The sequence below is a fragment of the Danio rerio genome, chromosome 24 (assembly GCF_049306965.1).
Source record: "Danio rerio strain Tuebingen ecotype United States chromosome 24, GRCz12tu, whole genome shotgun sequence".
In the NCBI taxonomy this organism is placed as follows: Eukaryota; Metazoa; Chordata; class Actinopteri; order Cypriniformes; family Danionidae; genus Danio; species Danio rerio.
Genome location: NC_133199.1, coordinates 44,549,283 through 44,562,282, shown reverse-complemented (window position 1 = coordinate 44,562,282; position 13,000 = coordinate 44,549,283). Strand labels below are relative to the sequence as shown.

General features: G+C 29.8%; 1 protein-coding gene across 2 annotated transcripts; it reads left to right on the top strand.

Annotated features, from left to right (window-relative positions):
- The first annotated feature begins 6 nt into the window (after positions 1-6).
- On the top strand, positions 7-7,714 carry cebp1 (CCAAT/enhancer binding protein (C/EBP) 1). Of its 2 annotated transcripts, none has more exons than XM_073939984.1 (3): positions 7-72; positions 2,643-2,869; positions 6,834-7,672. In XM_073939984.1, the coding sequence occupies exons 2-3, from the start codon at positions 2,660-2,662 to the stop codon at positions 7,131-7,133; spliced, it is 510 nt and encodes a 169-aa protein (XP_073796085.1). In that variant the 5' UTR covers positions 7-72; positions 2,643-2,659; the 3' UTR covers positions 7,134-7,672.
- Positions 7,715-13,000: the final 5,286 nt, after the last annotated feature.

Genomic DNA, 13,000 nt, shown 5'->3' with positions numbered 1-13,000 from the left:
CGGATTATTCAGAAGAAGAAGAAGAATCCAGAAGACGAGATTGAGTAGAGTTCAGCAGCTCCACACATAGCCGTAAGTGCCCAGACTTCTCTTTTATTTTTATACACAGAATATATTACTCACACAAACACCCCTTCAACATTTCTCACATCATCAGCAGCAGCAGATTATTCACTAAGTCTTGTTAAATGTTAAACTGTCAGAGTAAGTTTATATCGATAACTTCAGAGTGACAGAACAGAATATAGTATAAGTAACATTTACACTAGAATGATAGAATATTATTATCGAATGCAATGAAAGAATACAGAATTAAAGAATGGATATTATAGAATAGAAAGAGAGCAGAATATGATAGAATAGAATATTATAAATTTAGATTATTATAGAATGAAAGAATAGAATATTATAGAGTTAGATTATTATAGATTGGAATGAACAAACACAATATTATAGAATAGAGTGATAGAATAGACCATTAAAGAATAAAATAGAATGGTAGAATAGAACATTATAGAATAGAATGATAGAGTACAATATTAAATATTAGAATGATAGAATAATATAAAATAGAATGATGGAATAGAATATAGAATAGAGTATTATAGAATAGATCAATGGAATAGAATATTATAGAAAATAATGATAGAATAATATAGAATAGAATGATAGAATAGATTGTTTTAGAATAGAATGATAGAATAATACATAACAGAACAGAATGATAGAATATAATAGAGTAGAATGATTGAATAGAATATTATAGAATAGAATGATAGAATAGATTAATATAGAATATTATAGAATAGAATGAACAATCACAATAATATGGAACAGAATGATAGAATAGACCATTATAAAATAAAATTATAGAATAATATATAATAGAATAGAATAGAATGAGAGTAGAATATTATAGAATAGAATTATAAAATAGAATGATAAAATAATATATAATAGAATAGAATGATAGAATAATATAGAATAGAATAGAATGAGAGAGTAGAATATTATAGAATAATATATAATAATAATAATAATAATTTTTATTTATATAGCGCCTTTCCAGAGCTCAATGACACTTTACAAGGAATGCGACAAAAAAATAAACAAACATACATGAAGTCAAATATAACAAACTGGAATTACACAAACAAGACCTAAGAGACATATGAGCAGAGTGGAAGTGGATCAGATAAAGTAGTCAGTTTGGCAGATCGGAAGCAAAGCATTCAGAAAATAAGTGAGTCTTAAGTAAGGATTTGAATTCAGAGATATTATTAGCAGAGCTGAGTGAGCGTGGTGGAGAGTTCCAGAGTTTGGGTGCAATAACACTAAATGATCTGCCCCCCATTGAAAAGAGGCAGTTCCGAGGGACAGCGAGAAGGCCAGAGTCCGCTGAACGTAAAGAGCAAGCAACAAAAGTTATAATGAGAGAGTAGAATATTGTAGATTATAATGATGAAATCAAATATATGGAATGATAGAATAGATTATTATAGAATATTATTTAATAGAATGGAATGAACAAACAATATTAAAGAATAGAATGATAGAATAGATCATACAATAGAATGATAGAATGGAATATTATAGAAATGAATGATAGAATAATAAATAAAATAGAACAGAATTAAACAGTAGAATAGAACGATAGAACATACTGTATATAATAAAATAGAATGATGGAATTGAATATTAGAGTATAATGATAGAATAGAACAGAATAGAATAAAATAGAATGATCGACTATTGTAGAATAGAATGATAGAGCAATATAGAATAGAACAATAGAATAGAATATTATTTATAGAGTAGAATAGAATGATAGAACATTTTGAATAGAATAGAATGCCTCCTTGTTTGTAAGTGGCTGTGAACAAACCCATCTGCCACCCTAACCCTTTCATTTTATTTTACTTTTCATTAGTTATTTATTTCAGTTCATAACTTTTAATTCTCTCCTGTGTTTATTTGCCTGAATTTTCAGCTACATTTACTATATGTGTGTCATATATTGTTTGTGCAATATGCGGTTGAGGTTTGGTCCATTTGTTTCTGAACTGATTTTGTACTGTGACTTATTTAGTTTCTTGTTATTTGTTCTGTTTTTTCTCCTTTATTCGTCATTAAAATCAAATAAATAAATTATACATAAAGTATTTGCTAAATGATTAAATGTAAATGGAGAATAGAATGATATGATTGGATATGTGATGAATTAATTTAATCAACTAAATATTGTCAGCTGCTACTTTTAAGTCCACAGTTAGAGGATAGCAGTTGCAGTTAAGCTTTCAACTCCTGATTTTATACAGTTTGTTTAACACAGTCGATTATTTGTATTAACTTGTGTGCATGTTTAATCAACTTAACATTTAAAGTTTAGTAAACTTTGTTAAATTTACAATCTTGTGTTTAGTTGATCAGAAATATGGAGTTTGAAATGTAAGTTCACTGTAACCACTGTTATACAATTACTTGCACAATTCCCCTAACTTGCCTAATCAAGCTAGTTATTCCTTTACTGGATCAATATTAATACTCATATATACACACATTTATAGAAGTAAATAATTAGTGATAATCAGTGATAGCATTGAAATTCTGAACACAGTATGGGTCATTTTTTTACTGTATAGGTCATTTTCCTCCACAGATGTCGGTGTCTGACAACATCTTCTCTGTGCACGAGGCGTCTTCAGACTCCAGCGCTCAGACTCCGATGGACTCGGCCCTGTATACTCAGACCATCAGCTTTACTAAGAGTCCCGAGGTGATGATGGGTTATTTACCGTACTCCTCCTGTCTGAACAACCCAAACACCAACACTGAGCGCTCAGTGCAGCAGAGTTCTGCACATACACAGGTAATAACACACTAACATACACACAGACATACACACTAACACAAAAATTCTTGCACACAAACACACAGAGACTAACAAACAAACAAACACACTGACACACAAACATATAACAGAATAACGCACAAACACACCAACACATTTCTATCTTTATTTGCGTCTGTTTTTTTTTTTTTTTTTTTTTTTTTTTTTTGTATATTGAGTCAAGACATGTGATCTGTTAAACGGTCGGGGTTAGAAATTACAGTTCTATATATTATATTATATTACATTACATTATATTATGTTAAATTATATTATATTATGTTATCTTATATTATGTTATGTTTTGTTATATTATATTATATTATTTTATATTATATTATACTAAATTATATTATATTATATATTATATTATACTAAATTATATTATATTATATATTATATTATTCTAAATTATATTATATTATATTATACTAAATTATATATTATATTATAGTATATTATATTAAATTCTTTTATATTAAATTATATTATATTTTATTATATTATATTTTATTTTGTTATTTTATATTTTATTTTATTATATTTAAATATATTATATTTTATTATATTATATTATTTTATATTTTGTTATTTTATATTTTAATTTATTATATTTTATTATATTATATTATATTATGTTATATTATTATGTTATGTTATATTATATTATATTATATTATTTTATATTATATTATACTAAATTATATTATATATTATATTATACTAAATTATATTATATTATATATTATATTATACTAAATTATATATTATATTATATTATAGTATATTATATTAAATTCTTTTATATTAAATTATATTATATTTTATTATATTATATTTTATTTTGTTATTTTATATTTTATTTTATTATATTTAAATATATTATATTTTATTATATTATATTATTTTATATTTTGTTATTTTATATTTTAATTTATTATATTATATTATATTATATTTTATTTTGTTTTGTTATTATATTATATTATATTATATTATATTATATTATATTATATAATATTATATTATATTATATTATATTAGAATACGGGTAAAATAACTAGTACATTAGTTCTAGAGATAATAGTTCCTATTATTTATATAATCTTATATAATTTCATCAGTTTAGACAATTTAGTTTTTTTTTTCTTCATATGAAATCGTTTTGAATGCAAACAGGGATATTTAATGCTTGTAGATAGAGAGCTTATGAATTGCTAAATAAGCTGACTAAATAAATGAAGATGGAATAGAAAGTTTGAGAAATGTTTGCTGTGAATATGCTTCATTAAACTCCAGAATGTATCAAATGAATAATCCAGTGAGAACACTTTGTATGTTGGATGCATTTAGATTGGATCATTCGTGTTGATGTTTTTGTGGTGGATTTACAGTTTATTGGTGGATCCACGTGACTGCCATTTTCACAACATACATTTCACAAGCAATCGCCCACATTGACCAACAGAAAGACGTTTGCTTTAAAGAGATTTGTGTGTGAAATAGAAATGTCACTGTAATGAAATCACACCAAAAGATCAATTACCTATTTCTTTTTGCTTAACAGTAGTTATTTATATTCAGTTTGTGACATATTTTCCAATCACGTCTACTGAAGCTCCATGAAAAACCTCAAATCTAAAGTTTATATGTCATAATGCTACCTCTGAGATGTACACAATAGATTGAACAACAGCGTTTACACCAAAACAGTGTACTAAAAAAAATGAATGCAATTAGGCAAGTTATGGTAATTAGGCAGTAAATGAACAGTGCTTTAGGGTTTTCTGAGGAGTCTAACAGTATTCAAGTACAGAAATTGAACAATCAAATGTAAAATAACAAGCTCATCATTGTATAAAGAAATAAAAACTATATATGCAATAAAATCTTTATCTTTTAACCTTTAATAAATAGTCTAATCCATGATGGGGTGGTGCAGTGGGTAGCACAATCGCCTCACAGCAAGAAGGTTGCTGTTTCAAGCTTAGGCTGGGCCAGTTGGCATTTCTATGTGTTGTTTGCATGTTCTCCCCGTGTTGGCGTGGGTTTCCTCCGGGTGATCCGGTTTTACCCACAGTCCAAACACATGCGGTACAAGTGAATTGGCTTGCTAATATATCCGTAGTGTATGTGTGTAATTGAGTGTGTATGGGTGTTTCCCAGTGATGGGTTGCGGCTGGAAGGGCATCCGCTGCGTAAAACGTGCTGGATGAGTTAGTTAGTTAGTTGGTGGGTGGTTTAGTTAGTTAGTTAGTTAGTTAGTAGAACTTGTAGTGGCAGTAGTATAATTGTTAGTTAGTTAGTTAGTAGAACTTGTAGTGGCAGTAGTATAATTGTTAGTTAGTTAGTTAGTAGAACTTGTAGTGGCAGTAGTATAATTGTTAGTTAGTTAGTTAGTTAGTTAGTTAGTTAGTTAGTTAGTTAGTTAGTTAGTTAGTTAGTAGAACTTGTAGTGGCAGTAGTATAATTGTTAGTTAGTAGAACTTGTAGTGGCAGTAGTATAATTGTTAGTTAGTTAGTTAGTAGAACTTGTAGTGGCAGTAGTATAATTGTTAGTTAGTTAGTTAGTTAGTTAGTTAGTTAGTAGAACTTGTAGTGGCAGTAGTATAATTGTTAGTTAGTAGAACTTGTAGTGGCAGTAGTATAATTGTTAGTTAGTTAGTTAGTTAGTAGTGTCAGTAGTAGAATTATCAGATAGTTAGTTAGTTAATTCTGCTTCTTCTTATTCTTACTACTACTAATACTACAGGTCTTTATATGTCATACACTCATTACCCGTTTTGTTGTTAGTTAGTTAGTTAGTTAGTTAGTTAGTTAGTTAGTTTGTTTGTAGTGGCAGTAGTAGAATTATCAGTTAGTTAATTTGTTAGTTAGTTCTTTTTTTCATTTTCTTCTTCTTATTATTATTACTACTACTAATACTACGAGTCTTTGTTATACTTTACCCGTTTTGTAGTTAGTTAGTTAGTTAGTTAGTTAGTTAGTTAGTTAGTTAGTTAGTTGTACTAGTAGTGGCAGTAGTAGAATTATCAGTTAGTTAGTTAGTCGTGTGGTTGGTTAGTTAGTTAGTTAGTTAGTTAGTTAGTTAGTTAGCTATTTAGTAGTGGCAGTAGTAGAATTATTAGTTAGTTAGTTAGTTAGTTAGTCTTATTCTTATTACTAATACTACAGGTCTTTATATGTCATACTCACATTACCCGTTTTTCTAGTTAGTCAGTTAGTTAGTTAGTAAGTTAGTTAGTTAGTTAGTTAGCTAGTTAGCTAGTTAGTAGTGGCAGTAGTAGAATTGTTAGTTAGTTAGTTAGTTAGTTAGTTAGTTAGTTAGTTAGTCTTATTCTTATTACTAATACTACAGGTCTTTATATGTCATACTCACATTACCCGTTTTTCTAGTTAGTCAGTTAGTTAGTTAGTTAGTTAGTTAGTTAGTTAGTTAGTTAGTTAGTTAGCTAGTTAGCTAGTTAGTAGTGGCAGTAGTAGAATTGTTAGTTAGTTAGTTAGTTAGTTAGTTAGTTAGTTAGTTAGTTAGTTAGTCTTATTCTTATTACTAATACTACAGGTCTTTATATGTCATACTCACATTACCCGTTTTTCTAGTTAGTCAGTTAGTTAGTTAGTTAGTTAGTTAGCTAGTTAGCTAGTTAGTAGTGGCAGTAGTAGAATTGTTAGTTAGTTAGTTAGTTAGTTAGTTAGTTAGTTAGTTAGTTAGTCTTATTCTTATTACTAATACTAATACTACAGGTCTTTATATGTCATACTCACATTACCCGTTTTTCTAGTTAGTCGGTTAATTAGTTAGTTAGTTAGTTAGTTAGTCCTGCGATACACACATTATAATATCCATGCTTAAATGATATACACTATTGTTCAACCTTAATGAAAACTGCAATAGCTTGTATTAACTTCAGTTCGTGTTTCTCTTTTGTGACTCTCTGTTAAGGATTTTGCTCAGTTTCTGGAGCCCCCGCCAGCGTCTGCGCTCCGCCTGTGCGCACAGAAGAGAGGTGTGAGTAAAGACAGTGCTGAGTACCGGCAGAGGAGAGAGAGAAACAACATCGCCGTCAGGAAGAGTCGAGATAAAGCGCGGCGCCGCATCCAGATGACCCAGCAGAGGGCGCTGCAGCTGCAGGATGAGAATCACCGGCTGCAGGTGCACATCCAGCGCCTGCTGCACGAGGTGGAGGCGCTCAGGCATTACCTGTCCCAGCGTCACCTGCAGGACACATCTGAGGAGCACTGATGAGAATACACCTGGAGAACACACACCTGAAGAACACACCTGAGGAACACACACCTGAGGAACACTGCTGCGAACACACACCTGAGGAACAAACACCTGAAGAACACACCTGAGGAACACACACCTGAGGAACACTGCTGCGAACACACACCTGGAGAACACACCTGAGGAACAAACACCTAAAGAACACACCTGAGGAACACACACCTGAGGAACACTGCTGCGAACACACACCTGAAGAACACACCTGAAGAACACACCTGAGGAACACACACCTGAGGAACACACACCTGAAGAACACACCTGAGGAACACACACCTGAGGAACACACACCTGAGGAACACACACCTGAGGAACACACACCTGAAGAACACACCTGAGGAACACACACCTGAGGAACACACACCTGAGGAACACACACCTGAGGAACACACACCTGAGGAACACACACCTGAGAAACACACACCTGAGGAACACACCTGAGGAACACTGCTGCGAACACACACCTGAAGATCACACCTGAGGAACACACACCTGAAGAACACTGCTGTGAACACACACCTGAAGATCACACCTAAGGAACACACACCTGAAGAACACACCTGAGGAACACACACCTGAAGATCACACCTGAGGAACACACACCTGAAGAACACTGCTGTGAACACACACCTGAAGATCACACCTGAGGAACACACACCTGAAGAACACACCTGAGGAACACACTGCTGAAGAACACACCTGAGGAACACACACCTGAAGATCACACCTGAGGAACACACACCTGAAGAACACACCTGAGGAACACACTGCTGAAGAACACACCTGAGGAACACACACCTGAAGATCACACCTGAGGAACACACACCTGAAGAACACACCTGAGGAACACACACCTGAAGATCACACCTGAGGAACACACACCTGAAGATCACACCTGAGGAACACACACCTGAAGAACACTGCTGTGAACACACTCCTGAAGAACACACCTGAGGAACACACACCTGAAGATCACACCTGAGGAACACACACCTGAAGATCACACCTGAAGATCACACCTGAGGAACACACACCTGAAGAACACACCCCTGAGGAACACTGCTGAGAACACACACCTGAAGATCACACCTGAGGAGCACACACCTTAAGAACACACCCGAGGAACACTGCTGAAGATCACAATTAAGTAACACACACCTAAAAAAAACACAGCTGAAGATCACACCTGAGAAACACACACCTGAAGAACACACACCTGAGTAACACTGCTGAGAACACACATCTGAAAAATACACCTGAAGATCACACCTGAGAAACACACACCTAAGGAACACTGCCAAACCTGAGGAACACACACCTGAAGAATACACCTGAGATCACTCACCTGAAGATCACAGCTGAGAACACACACCGGATGAACTCTGCTGAGATCACTCACCTGAAGATCACAGCTGAGAACACACACCGGATGAACTCTGCTGAGAACACACACCTGAAGAACACACCTGAGGAACACACCTGAGACGACACAGGTTTATGTTCAGATCAACATTTTGTAGTATTATTTAGGTTGAAAGTGAGTGTGTGACATGTGGAATGTAGAGTATGATCTGCTGATGATCTGCTGCTTTTTGTATCTTCAGATCCTCATTAGTGCTGCACAGTACTGTTAACCACAATAACTGATGAGCCGTCCTGTCAAATTTAGATTTCAAATATTTCCCAAATGATGTTTAACAGAGCGAGAAAATAATTACAGTATTACTTATATTTTTTTTCTAATATTTTTTTTTATTTGGCTGGTATAAAATCAGGTTTTACATAAAAAAATAAAAAATAAATATATATATATATATAAATATATATATATATATATATATATATATATATATATTTTTTTTTTTTTTTAAAGGTCAATATTATTAGTCACTTTAAGATGTTAAGTTTTTGTTTGTTTCAGTTTTAATAAATAGTTTAGATTTTTATAAGCAGCAGAGGCTGGATTTAGTATGTAAAAATTAAATATTTTAGAAATAAAATAGCATTTTTAACACGCTGTAAATGGTTGAAAAGCAATAAAGATTTAATATCGGGACTCTGTTACAGGATTTTGGTTATTATAATCTTATTACTAATTTAAAGTCTCTGATTGGCTCTGAATGTTCATAATGTTCAATAAAAACATGTAAATATAAATAAAATAATATTTTTTGTCATGTTTTTATTTTTTTTCCCAGAGATGGGTTGCAGCTGGAAGGGCATCGGCTGCGTAAAAACTTGCTGGATAAGTTGGTGGTTCATTCTGCTGTGGCGACCCCGGATTAATAAAGGGACTAAACTGACAAGAAAATGAATGTTTTTATTTTTATTGATTGCAGATGAGGCGTTTGGTGTATTTATTTATTTTAACAAAATGTGATAACTTTTCAAATTAATTTATTAATTTAACGCATTTCTAGGAAATGTATCATAATATAATGTGTTCATCTGTTTTTTGTAATATGTTTTTAATTTTTTAATTTTTCTGCAACAATCACAGATGATGTTTTTTATATATATATATATATTTTAAATTGCATATATTTTATTTTAACCTAATTTAATAATTTTGTTAATGAATTTATTGATTTAACACTTTTTTTATATTGTGTTTTTATTTTTGCTCAGCTCATATTTGACCTTTTGACCCAAAACCGTCAGCATTTCTCCTTCACCCTGTCAGAATGTGCAGTTGTTCAGCCTCTCTCCTCCAGATTTCAGTGTAAAACCATTTTAAACTGTTTTCTTGGTTTATTCATCTATAATAATTAGTTTTATACAAAAACAAAAATCCAAAAACCTTTTTTGTCCTTTATTTGCCCCAGTTTGAAAGCTCAACTTTTAAAATTTATTTTCTTTTATATTTGACCTTTTGGGGTGATGCAGTGGCTCAGTGGTTAGCACTGTGCCCTGACGAAGGTCACAGCCAATTTAGTTCATCGATTCACATATAGCATGTGCTTGGACTGGGGGAGAACATGCAAACTCCACACAGAAACGCCAACTGACCCAGCCATAAGGCTACAGTGCAACACCACTAAAGCAGTTTGAACCCTTTCTTTGTAAAATCTTTGACCTTTTGACCCAAAGCATCCAACACTTCCAGCTTTCCACACTTTATCCATCAGATTTTAGTGTAAAAGTGTTTTTAAACATCGTATTGTTCATTTATTCATCTTCTATTACAATTTTATTTCAAAATCAATAATTATATGTCATTTAAATTTTATTTTGAAATTTGTTAATATTGTAAATTGTAAAAAAATATATATATTTAAATTTTTTTTCCAAATGCTGTTTGCTTGTAAACTTTTTAGTTATTTTACATTTTTATTTTTCCAAAACAGCCACCATTTTTATGACTCTGTTAGAATAATAATAATAATAATAATAATAATAATAATAATTATTATTATTATCATCGTAACTGCCATCATTATTATAAATACAATTCTGTGATTATTATAAATTTTATTATTATTATTATTATTATTATTATTAGTATTAGTATCATATATTCTATAAATACAATTGTGTAATTATTATATTTTATGTTAATAATAATAAATATAATCACATACTATTTTTATTTCTATTTATTATGCTATTTATTAATCAAATATTACTTTTTCAATTAGCTATTTATGTAATTATGCATGTATTAAAAGTTATACATGTATATTACTCAAATTTAAATTCTTTTATTATTCCAAAACAGCCACCATTTATTCTTGACCCTGTCAGAATTTTATTATTATTATTGTTGTTGTTGTTCTTATTATCATAATTGTCAACTTTATTATATTATGTAAATACAATTGTGTAATTTTATTATTATTATTATTATTATTATTATCATCATCATAATAGTCAACATTAATATAATATGTAAATACAATTGTGTAATTATAAAGATTATTATTATTATTACTGTTGTTATTATTAATATTATTTATTATTATTAATATTATTATTATTATTATTATTATTATCCTAGTTGTGTCATTATTATATAAATACAATTGTTTAATTTTTGTTTTTTGTAATATTTATTGCTAATATTGCATATATTTCATAATTGTCATCGTTATTATATAAATACAATTGTGTAATTATTATAAATATTATTATTATCATCATAATTGTCATCATTATTTTATATTATATAAATATAATTGTGTAATTATTATACATACTTTAATATGTTATTTATAAATCAAATATTGCTTCTTCAATTAGTTAGTCATATAATTATGCATGTATTAAATGTTAATAATTATTCATTTTGTACTGTAATTTTTATTATACATCATTGAAATTGTATTCTTAAGATGTATTAATATTTAATTATTTATGAATTTTAGTTTTTGACAACTTTTTGTCCCTTATGCCCCTTGTTTCTTTGTTTTTCCTTGTTTTTTTTTGTTTTGTTTTTTTATATTTGCTCTTTTGACCCAAACTATTTCTCCTTGACCCTGTCAGTATGTGTTTTCCGCATGTTTCTCCATCAGATTTCTCAGTTTGATCTGCAGTTTTCACCCTCATCTCTTCAGTGTGTCTGATTTCTGCGTTTAATCCGCAGATATGATGTCGTTTTCTGCTCGTGCATTGATTGTAATTGCTCAACACAACGGCGCGGTGCTCTTTCCTCCAGCAAACGGCTGTAATGAGGTGTTTCAGCATGATAGCATTGCTGTGTTTCCCCTGCCAGCGCCGATGCTCATGCTTTATCTATATTGGCGCTACACAGATGAGGGAGTCTGATAACACAGGCCTTCATTAATGCACACTACTGTTGATGTTTGTGTTGTAAGCTCTGCTCTGTGTGCTTGTGTTTGAGTAATCTGTGGTCCCAGACCTGAAATCTGGCCACAGGGTGAGGAAAGAGTGTGTGTGTGTGGAAACTGAGCCTCTGTTACTCAATGCAGTGCTGGAGGACGGGTGCAACACACACACCTGACCCTCCGCTGCAATACAACACTGCTTTTTAGACTGTTTTTATTATTAATGTTTCATTAAATTAAATATTTACTAAATAGTGTATTTATTATCCACTGGTGCTGGATGAGGATACCCCCCCCAAAAAATGTGTAAGGTGCTTTGAGTTTCCAGTATAGAGCTAAGTATAGGAGAATTATTAATATTATTATTATTATCGTCATCGTTATCATATTATATTTTATTATATGATATTATATTATATTATTACAATTGTGTAATTATTATTATTAATATTATTATTATATTATGTAAATACAATTGTGTAATTGTAAATATTATTATCATTATATAATATATAAATACAATTGTGTAATTATTATACATAGTATTATTATTGTTGTTATTATATTATGTAAATACAATTGTGTAATTATAATTATTATAATCATTATAATTATTATTATTAATAATATCATTATATTATATTATGTAAAAACAATTGTGTATTTATTATTATTATTAATGTTATTAATATCATCATCATTATATAAATACAATTGTGTAATTATTAATAATAAATAATATTATTATTATATTATGTAAATACAATTGTGTAATTATTGTAAATATTATAATCATTATATAATATATAAATACCATTGTGTAATTATTATACATAGTACTATTATTGTTGTTATCATATTATGTAAATACAATTGTGTAATTAATATAATTATTATTATCATTATAATTATTATTATTAATAATATCATTATATTATATTATGTAAAAACAATTGTGTATTTATTATTATTATCAATGTTATTAATATCATCATCATTATATAAATACAATTGTGTAATTATTAATAATATTATTATTAT

Bases quoted from the DNA above. Each gene is read 5' to 3' on its own strand.
- cebp1 (XM_073939984.1), top strand. From the start codon at position 2,660: ATGTCGGTGTCTGACAACATCTTCTCTGTGCACGAGGCGTCTTCAGAC. The intron at 2,870-6,833 runs GTAATAACACAC...CTCTCTGTTAAG, and splicing joins AGAGTTCTGCACATACACAG to GATTTTGCTCAGTTTCTGGA.